The sequence below is a fragment of the Nanorana parkeri genome, unplaced genomic scaffold, assembly GCF_000935625.1.
Source record: "Nanorana parkeri isolate BGI_ZX_2015 unplaced genomic scaffold, ASM93562v1 scaffold1451, whole genome shotgun sequence".
Classification (NCBI taxonomy): Eukaryota; Metazoa; Chordata; class Amphibia; order Anura; family Dicroglossidae; genus Nanorana; species Nanorana parkeri.
In genome coordinates, this window is record NW_017307719.1 from 271,508 (window position 1) to 282,212 (window position 10,705).

Below are 10,705 nucleotides of genomic sequence, written 5' to 3' on the forward strand. Positions count from 1 at the left end.
TCAACATCCCCAGGTCATTTGAGGACGCTGATCTGTCATTACAACTGGGCGGAGCCAGCTGTGAGATCACGGCTCGCTCTGCTCAGCTTTCATTTTCGGGGCGAAAGGCCGGCCTTCGGCAGTCCGTTCGCTCCACTTCGGCTGACACTTGGCTCAGTGTCAGCCTTCGGCTGCTGTAGGGCTATTGTGAATACTGAACCGAAGGGCTCTGACAGCCGAAGAGAGCTGAAGGATCAGCCAAAGCTCTGGCTGGATCCTTCAGCTCCTTTGTGAATAGCTCCCATAGATTGCAAGGTCTCAGTGTCCCAAATATAGATAAATATTATAAAGCTATACAGATCTTACAACTCTTTCTCTTAGATTCTACAAGTGACAACCCCTCTAGGTCTTCCTGGAATTCCTAAACTGTGACAAAATTCCAGTGCTGGAATTTGGCTATAATTTTCAGCATAACTTCCTTCTTTAAGCCCCCTGAGGTTTCACAGCTGAGGGTTTGGGATTCAATCCATTACTCTAGTAATCTAATGTCCCCCTTTTTTAACAGGATTATAGACTGCTAACAACCCACTTTTTTCACTGGGATTGGAAAATCTCATGTTTTTAACATGGTGGGCAACTTCTGGCCTCTCTCACATTCATCACTTTTTCACACCATGCCATTTGCCTAAACGGTTGACCCAGCAAGAACACCATAAAGCCCCTCAAACAGAATACTACAGATATCTCCAAATTAGACTGAGTGTCTCAGAATTTCCTTACATGAAATCAGTCTTTAAACATTTTTGCCTTTATTCGCCAGGGTCTTCCAGACTTACATCTAGACTCACATCTCTCCTATATTTTACTCTGAACATTTGCCTTGCTCGCTCCCCTTTTTCTTATGTCAAGTGGGGCTACCCCTGCACTGCAAGGATTAAGTGCTCATTTTCATCTAGGGACAAAATTAAAAAAGTTATACTCACCTGAACCTCAGAGCCGACTGGCTGTTTATTACTCCGGTCCCTGCTGCCTGTCTCCTCCTCCACTCTAGCGATGGAATGTCCCTCTGTGCCCTCACGTCCGAAACACTGTATAGGACATGATGGTTTGCAGGACCTTAGACCGCTGGAGTGGAGGGGAAGTGAGGTGGGAGGGACTGTTCCAACAGCCAGCTGGTTGCAAGGTTCAGGCGGGTATAACTTTTGTATTTTTATCCCTAGATGAAAACAAGCACTTAACCCTAGCAGTGCGGGGGTAGCCACTTATAGCAATCATACTAATTCTGGTGATTCTTCTACTTCCATCAATTAAAATCTGGCAAGGGTTTTAACATCCCCCTATTCTATTAAAAAAAAAAAAAAAAGCTTTGGCTTTACATACAATTTAACTATTGCACTGCTAACAGCTCACTCTCAGGACAGTATACTCTACATACCGGGCTTTTCCTAGCTTTGTGAATTATCTGCCTCAATATTGATTTTTTTTTTGCAGTCAAGGCCCCCTATTGACCCATTGTTGCTTGTTATATTTAAATTGTACCTCTGAGGTTAGAGTATCTAAAGTAACAATACTGCCAAAGAGCAGGAACCTTAATGTACAGCTGATAATTACACAGAGTCTCAACTTATACCCAACTTAGAGTTAGGTCCCTGTAACCTTCCAAAGCTATGTCCAACCCTATTCTAGCTCCAGGAGGATATAGGCATAGCTGCAAGTTGGGCAGAAGGCAAAGCTTATAATAAATGCAATCTTGGATCCAGGGCTTCCTGGGTGCATGAAATATACTGTATGTTACCTGTGGCAGTTTTATCTCTAGCTTATACCTTACATATTTTGAGAATGTAGTAAAATTTCTTTGTGTATTGTGTTCAGTCTTGGCCAGCGTCAGTTGGTTTGCCTGGCACGAGCCCTTCTTCGAAAAACCAAAATCCTGGTTCTTGATGAAGCCACAGCAGCTGTGGACCTGGAGACCGATGACCTTATCCAGTCAACTATTAGAAAAGAATTTGAAGATTGTACAGTGATCACCATCGCTCATCGACTTAATACCGTAATGGATTACACACGGCAAGTGGTTTAAAAAGATGTACTGTAGAACTGTAGATGTTACTTTAAAATTACTTAGTAACACAATGTGGTACAACAATGTACATATTTTTATGTGCTATATGTCTGTATAGCTGTTGTAGACACTTATCCCACCTGACCTAACAGAGTCCTTAAACTGGTATTTCCCCAAATTACTGTTTTAACACATTTTAGGTGTGTTGACCTCATTTTGCCATTCAAGTTAACTGAAATAAAATGCAGCTCCACACATGAAAAGCTTGGATGAATATAAAGGTGCCCATACACTGCACGATTCACGTACGAGAATCGCGGGAAATCCCGCGATCGTACGAGAATCGTGCATTGTATGGAAGGCATGCGACCGTTTCTAATGTACGGTCGCATGACTTTTCTATATCGAGCATGTAGGAAAACCAGCCGAGAATCGTACGATTTTCGGCTGGTTTTTAACATGATCGAGAGATCACTGCCGAACGGGCCAGTGTGCGCATATGTTACATGCGCACACTTTTATATGTTACAGTCCATCTGAGTAAGTGTGATCTAGACAAAGTCGAGAAGGAAGAACATATCCAGCACGATTTGTAAATCCTAAGGTAAAATGAAGTGACTTTCCTGAAGAGTAAATTCTTGCGCAAAGCTGGCGTATCAATAAATTAGCTGCCCATTTTCTCTCAGAGGATGCAGATAGAGTGTGACACCCAAGTACATATTGCTTGCCTGAAGAAAGTCCAATATATCTGTCATAACAAGGGGAAGAGAGTCAAAACTCTTTGAGCTTGAGAAGTCTATGAATTTATTATTCCACAGTGTAAAATATGTGACATTTAGTAGGTGCTCTAGCATACAAACAAACACTCTATGACTGAAGATAAGTAATCCAGGCAAGGCAGATTTACTTCCAGCCTCCGCTTAGGGTAATTTAGGATGTGTTTGGATGTAGCATTTAGACTTAGAGACTTGATCTGCCTCAAACTAACACAGCTGCCTACTTGGAAATTCTTTGTGTTTCTTTGAAAACTTGGAGTTTCTTTTTACTTGGAGTTTCTTTGAAAATGTCATCTGTTGTGTTGGCATTGCTTGGCTTTCCCTGTTGGGGAACCCTGTTAAATTTGATTAGAGCCTAACTTAGGATGTTCCTGTGGACTGCCAGAGTATGAGCATGCTGAACTATCAGCAGGATGTTGCCGCAAATAGTGGAATACTTGAAGCCTTGTTCACTGAAGAAGGCAGTAACTGGATGTAATATTTGCAAAATGACCTAGGACTGTGGCGACGTCAAAGAGCAGATAAACTGAAAGGGGAACTTTAGAATGGCAAGCAAGACATTTGAGAAAGTACAGGTGTACAGGAACGTAAAATACACCTTTGCCAGGCACAACATCCTATAACCTGTTGATGGCTTAAGTGATTGAATACAGAGATTCCATAAGCAAGATCTTAATCCTGATCCCTCTGTTCCAAGCATTCAAAACCAAGACTAGTCTTAATTCTCCTGGTTTTCACACTAAGAAAAAATAGAGGATAAAAAGCTTGACATTTCTGGACTGGAAAGATTACGAGACACCATTTGGACATGTGTACATAGATCCTAGAGCTTTGCTTACACCAAGGAATTCTGATGGAAATGAAACGGACTGCAAGATGAGAAAACCTGACAGTGTCCATCTTGAATTCTTACTGTGACCCATGGATCCTGAACAGTATATGCTCAAACTTGAGCAAGCTCCCACAAGCTAGGGCCGACTGGTCAATTGTGTACTAATGTACTCGTATGTCCTTTGAGCTGTAGATGGCACTGTAGTGCAAAGCTAGTCTCTGTGTGCATGCTTATCTATGAAACACCAGAAGTTCTTTTCCTTTCTGTTCCAAATGCCAGATATAAGTAAAGTAAAACTCAATTCAGCATTCCTCAAGATCTCAGTGCTTTATCTAAAATATAACCAACAAGAGGAACCCTCAAAAGGACTTTTGTTTCTCTTGCGAGGGAAATATCTTGGTTTGTTGAAATCCATGCATGTGCACTCTGAGAAGCAGCAGTGGCAAAGGGCTGGAGAGATTTACATCTATTAACCCCTGCATCTGCACTCTGCAGAACAGTGCTGACAATAGAGCTGAAAATATTTAAATTTAATTGAGTCATTGCATGTGCATTTTTTTATATATACCTACCTGACCCTCACCTTGTAGAATGTAGGTGGTCTCTTGGGGGAAGGGGGTTAATGCCATCTGGGAATTGAACACATGATCCACCCTTTGCAGTCACAGTGATGCGATTAAATAGTACCTGTAAGAACCAGCTGGACACTAACAATGCTGTATACATGGTAGCCACATACTCACCTATGGGGCAATGAAGGGTTATAGCACAACAGGACCTGTCAGAACCTGCTAGACAATAGCCACAATGCTGTGTACATGGGGCAATTAATTGATTACAGTATAACAGGCAGAATAAACCTGCAAATGAAGCAACAACTCCATTAAATATTAACAGCGCTGAGGAACCACAGGTGTCAGCAACAACCCAGATAGCAAGGATAACTTGGCACAAACTTGTGACAGGGTTAAATTGTAATTCTTGTCAACTTGCTGCACACATTCCTGGCAAGTTGTAGATTTGCAGATCACTTGCAGTTCAAGTTCTAGTTGACACTTTTTAAATTTGTAGCAAATTTGCTTGGCAAGTCTACAGCAAGAGTCCTGCAGGTCTTAACAAGAGCTCTGCAAGTGTACAGCACTTTTGCAAAGCACGTTGATCTGGAGACTTGCAATGCAGACTTGCTGTAATTGTGCAACAAAATTGTGAAGCTTGGCAAGTCTGCAATAGTTTTGCAAGTCATTTTCAAACTTGCAGCTCAATTGCTTGCTATCTGGGAATACTCACATGAAAGGCACCCAAAGAGTTAAGGCACAAGATTGCTTGCGCACACCGGCCCGTCCGACTTTTATCTTACGAACATGCTACACACTCGCCGAACATCGAACGATGCTCGGCGGGTTTTCGAACATGTTTGTAAGTTAAGAGTCGTGCGACCTTACAGTAGTAGAGGTCGCACGGCTTCCACACACCTTACGATAATCGTACGATCGCGGGATTTCCCGCGATTATTGTAAGGTGTGTGGGCACCCTAAAGCTGTAGTAGCAGAGCTACAAGTGGTAGCAGCCTGCACTCAGCAAGCACCTGCCACAAGCAAACTAATGGATTTTTAGGGGAAAACCTGCGAGCTTCAACTAAGGCATTAGCAGCACCCCAGAATAACATACTTCCTTGCAATAAACCTGTAAGGTTTAAGCACACATGGAAAACTAAATAGATCTACAGGCATAATAAACAGATAATCAAAGAAGATTCAGCCAAAGCAAAGCAGGACTGCAAATCCATAGGAAATAGTAGCACATTCACTACTTAAACTAATTGAAAGAAAATGGAGTGGATCCTACTTGTCATCTTGTCCATGCATGTGATTATTCCAGTACAACCATAGTTTCTGATGATGCAGCTGAGTCATGGTGTCTTCAGAGTTAGAAGACCAGGATGCCAAGCAGGTGTCTTCAACATGCCACCATGATGGAGAAGCATCTGAATATCAAAGGACCCCAAGAGACCATTTCTTGTACCCCAAACTCTGAAGATATGGGGGGAGGCTTTCCTTATAAAATAGCATTTAGCCACCTGAACAAAGGGAACTTCGCAACAAGGAGAGGCTGAACCTGTGCGGCAGGCCAGAAGCAAGGTGAAGGTAAAAATCAACCGGCTTAAGCAGTGAGGACAGAAAAAAGGATGGTGGCCTTGGGAGACGTGCTTTAATTTATAGTATAATTGGTCCTGTGTTTGGGTGAAGGGCGGAGCTGAACCCATTCTTATGCTGCCATGTTGGTGTCAGGAAATATATTTATTATATGCTTTAATATGAAAAATGTTTAAGACCTTAAAAAAAAAAGAATGCAGAATTAACATTATTTTGAATTATGGAAGCTCCAGTAATATGAAAGCCCCCTTTTTAACCCCTATTTAATTTTGTTTTATATTTTTACAGGATAATTGTTTTTGACAAAGGTGAAATTGTCGAATTTGACACACCTACAAAACTACTGCAAAATAAGGGAGTATTCTATTCCATGGCAAAAGATGCAAATGTTATTTAACTGCTTCAGAAACTGAATTGAGAGTTACTGACCAGTAGGACTCAGGGAGTATGCAAAGAACTGCACAAGAGAAATCAACAGAAAGAGTGTTTTATTGCAAATAACCTATTGTTGTTTTTTAAAAAGTAAATTTTTATGTAAATGTAACATCTGTTACATGTCGAACAATGCATATGATCTATTTCAATGTTTTTTGTATTATTTTTTTTGTATTTTTGTTATTTAAAATAGATCTGTACTTTTAAAACATATTCACCTTTTATAGCCAGGGATGCCTATCAACATTGAAGATATGAACACTTACCTCATCCCTTTCTTTCCCTGTGCTTTACCAACTGTCATGTTCTATTTGCATTTGATTTGTTTACATCTGGACTGCAACTGCTGAGCACACTGAGAACATGAAGTCACCTGCTTTACTTAACTTTTGACTTAGGGCTTGTTCACACCACAATCTGCACGTTCTAAATGCGTTTCTGGTCCATTTTTTTATTTGGTGTATATTGTGTTTAAGCACATTCTGGTGCTTTTACATGCATTGACATGTGTTCCAGTGTGAAAAAAGCATGCTGCTGTACTTTTTTTTAAAGCTTTGGAACTGAACATAATGGTGTGAATGGTATGCATTTTTGGTGCTGATAAAAAAAACGCATCGGACTGGCGATGGTGTGAACAAGCCATAAGTAAGCTAACGATATTTACTGCAGGTGAATCCTCCTGGTGCATGTATTTTAAATTACAAGAATAATTAATGACCTGTGAATTTTTGGTAAATGTCACACTGGCCCCTTAGATTTGTTATATAGCATGTTAGGTCTGGTATTACCTGTTACACTTCTAAACAGGCTATGGCCTGTTTAGAAGTGTAACAGATTGAGTGATCACTTTACGACTCTCCTAAATATTTGAATCACAAAGTTTAGAAAACCGATGCTAGTTTAGAAAACCGATACATGATGCTATGCAGAATAGACATATCTGCAGGCCTATATTGAGCAAAATCAAAAACTGTGCTATCCACCAATTTTCCTTGTTTTCAAAGTAAAATAATGTGTGTGTCTGTGTGTGTGTGTATATTGTAGCAGAGCATCCCAGAGGGAGCCTGGGAAAGTCCTGTCCGGAGTTTATAGGTCTCTCAGGTTCCTCTCCTATACATTTAGGAATTGCTGATCCAGGCTCCAGTGCAGGGTTTACTCCTCTCCCCACTGGCAATGTAAGCTTACCTGGAACCTGTACTCAGAGCTCTCTGCCTGGGGATCAGACAAGTCCTGTCTGAGAGAGCTGCAAGGTATAGTGGAAAAACTAGCTTACAGTTTATGTGGAGTCTGACAAGCGGTTAGGCCCGCTCAGACTGTTAGTTAGGACCTATATCTCTTGTGTGTGCAGTTAGTACTGGGATACGGCTAGGCTTTATTTTTGTTGATTTCATGTGAACCCCTGTACAGCACCTGTGAATGCTCTTCAATATCACTAATAAACACTGCACCGCTTGCCACTACTCCCCTGGATTTGGTATCTGTGCCCAAGAGACTGCTTATCCCAGGGGGCTTATGTGCCAACTACCGATCGCCTGCTCACAAATATATATATATATAATTAGAATGTATATATAAACATTGTGATGTTTGGGGAATATAGCCCAATGGTGAGCGCTTAAGGACCAGTCTTGAAGCCAACTTGAACATAAACAGGACAGTCTTTATTCCTCTTCTATATAAATGAAACAGAACAGTTCATGTGCTTCTTATAATAATCTGCTTTTCCTCAGCATATACAGTTTTTAGCACACCTCTGTGTGATACTCACACTGCTCACCCCTCGTGAGCACTCTCACTGCTCTCTCAGTAGTGTGTCCACCAGGTCTCTTGGGTCACCGACCTTCCCCAGCCACGCCTGGCTGTTCCACATACGTCCAGCAAGCACCCGAGTCTGTTGTGACCGTGTGCCTCCTCCACACACCACTGGCTTGGCTTGACCCTCGTTTGCCTCCAGCACACACCACCAACCCTCCCCTGGGCTGGGCTCTTAATGAGGCTGCTCTCAGCCACCTGACCACTGGCAACACTTGACCTCAGGACTGGAGATTTCATCCCACCCAGAACACTAAGAAATTTCCAGAGCTCCAGATCCCAGTTACAATGCAGAAAAAACGGAAGAAACCGAAAGGCCAGCTTCTTCCCTGCAAATCTTTTCATTTTCTGGAACCTCTCAGCCCCTCTGGCTAAGAGTCCTGGGTGACTGTGTTGCCAGCATGCTCCGGGGTATTGCCGTGCACTGCCACAATATATATATTAGACATGTAACCCCACAATAAAATTGGTTTAAGCTCATATTGGATCAATTCCGATTTTTATCTTTTATTTTTCGGATCCGAAATTTGATTCGGTCCCTTATTCAGCTTTCGTATCCGTCTGAATTTACGTTTGGAAAGATTCACAACGGGAAGTCACTTGACCGTGCCTGTAATGCAAACCCCAACAGCCCAAAAAAACATCTGATTGGCCAGAGAACAGTCACATGTCCGATTTAGTTTTGTTTTGACCAAAATTCAGACGGATACAAATTTTCCTTTTTCCTTAAAGGAACATTCAGATTCGATTGAATATGGATGCGTTCGAATTTGGAAATTCAGAAGCATCCGAATGTCGAAATTTAACAAAATTCGGATGAATTTGCATATTATATCCAACTATAACTAATAATCTCTCTTTACATCAACATTTTTACAAATCTCATAAACTGAGAAAATAATACCATTTAAAGAAAAAAATAAGGTTATTTAGAAATTGATGGCAGCAACACGTCTCAAAAATGTTAGGACAGGACAACAAAAAGCTGGCAAAGTAAGTGGTACTAACAAGTTGGAGCTGGAAGAACTTTTTGCGACTAATTAGGGTGATTGCCAACAGGTCAGTAACACGATTGGGTATAAAAGGAGCATCTTAGAGAGTCAGAGTGTCTCAGAAGTAAAGATGGGCAGAGGTTCACCAATCTGTGAAAAGCTGTGCGTAAAAATTGCCGAACAATTTCAGAATAATGTTCTTCAGCATAAAATTGCATAGACTTTTTAAATAGATCATAATCTACAGTCCATAATATCATCAAAAGATTCAGAGAATCTGGAGAAATCTCTGCTGAAATGCAATATTGAATGCCCTTGATCTTCGGGTCCGCAGATGGCACTGCATTAAAAACAGGCATGATTCTGTGATGGATATCACTACATGGACTCGGGAATACTTCCAAAAATCACTATCTGTGAACACAGTTTGCTGTGCCATCCAAAAATGCAAGTTAAAGCTCTATCATGCAAAGAAGAAGCCATATCTGAACATGATCCAGAAACGCCACTGTCTTCTCTGGGCAAAAGCTAATTTTAAATGGTCTGTTGCAAAGTGGAAAACATTTCTGTGGCCAGATGAATCGAAATTACACATTCTTTATGGTAAACATGGGCGCCGCATCATCTTCCGGACTAAAGAGGAGAGGGACCTTCTGGCTTGTTATCAGCACTCATGGTATGGGGGTGCGTCAGTGTGTATGGAATGGGCAGCTTGCACATCTGGAAAGGCACTATCAATGCTGAAAGACATATCCAGGTTTTAGAGCAGCTATCATGTTCCTGAATGAGACCTAACTGAGAAGGGGGCTAGACGTGCACCTCTTGTCCCACACCTCTGGAGGTGGTTACAGGTGATATAAGGACGGGGAGAGGCACAGGCGCTGGTACTGCTGGCTGACTGGGTTTCATAGAGGTGCTTGAGTGTGTTGGACCAACTGGTGATTCTGCAGGACCAGGATGACAATGGGATCTCTCAGGACATGATCAGATAACATGTGTGGATCCAGAGAAGCACTGGCTGGATGAGGTAGCTCAGAATACTGGTGGGACGAGCAAAATCTTGAACAGCTGAGTGGCAGATCAGGAGCATGGTGAGAAATTGTAAGCCAGGATTATACACAGGAGAGCAGAGAATCGAGGTACTAAATCACAAGAAGGTGGAGTCAATGGTCACAAGCCAAGCTCAAACACAAGACATCAGGAACGCAGGAACAGAACGCAGGGCACACAGGGACAAGCTGACGATCACTCAGCAACTTGATCATGGCTTCCGTCTATTTATTTAAATTGACAAAGCGTGCCTGCTAATGCGCTAACGTGCATGCACACGTACGTCATTCCTGTGTACGACTATGCGCCAAAGCACGTTTGCCCCATTATTGTTCTGTCCATCCCCTGGTGCCATTATTGTTCTGTCCATCCCCTGGTGTCATTATTGTTATGTCCATCCCCTGGTGTCATTATTGTTATGTCCATCCCCCATTGTCATTATTGTTCTGTCCATCCCCTGGTGTCATTATTGTTCTGTCCATCCCCCATTGTCATTATTGTTCTGTCCATCCCCTGGTGTCATTATTGTTCTGTCCATCCCCTGGTGTCATTATTGTTCTGTCCATCCCCTGGTGTCATTATTGTTCTGTCCATCCCCTGGTGTCATTATTGTT

The 10,705-nt window shown here is 42.0% G+C and overlaps 1 protein-coding gene across 1 annotated transcript in view; it reads left to right on the top strand.

The window, feature by feature from the left end:
• LOC108798328 (multidrug resistance-associated protein 1-like) overlaps positions 1-6,264 on the top strand; it is a 119,497-nt gene extending 113,233 nt beyond the window's left edge. The window contains exons 31-32 of the mRNA XM_018570068.1: positions 1,852-2,046; positions 6,091-6,264. Of these exons, the coding sequence (XP_018425570.1) occupies positions 1,852-2,046; positions 6,091-6,199 (304 nt within the window). The 3' untranslated portion in view covers positions 6,200-6,264. The remainder of the gene's footprint in view (positions 1-1,851; positions 2,047-6,090) is intronic.
• The last annotated feature ends 4,441 nt before the right edge of the window (positions 6,265-10,705 follow it).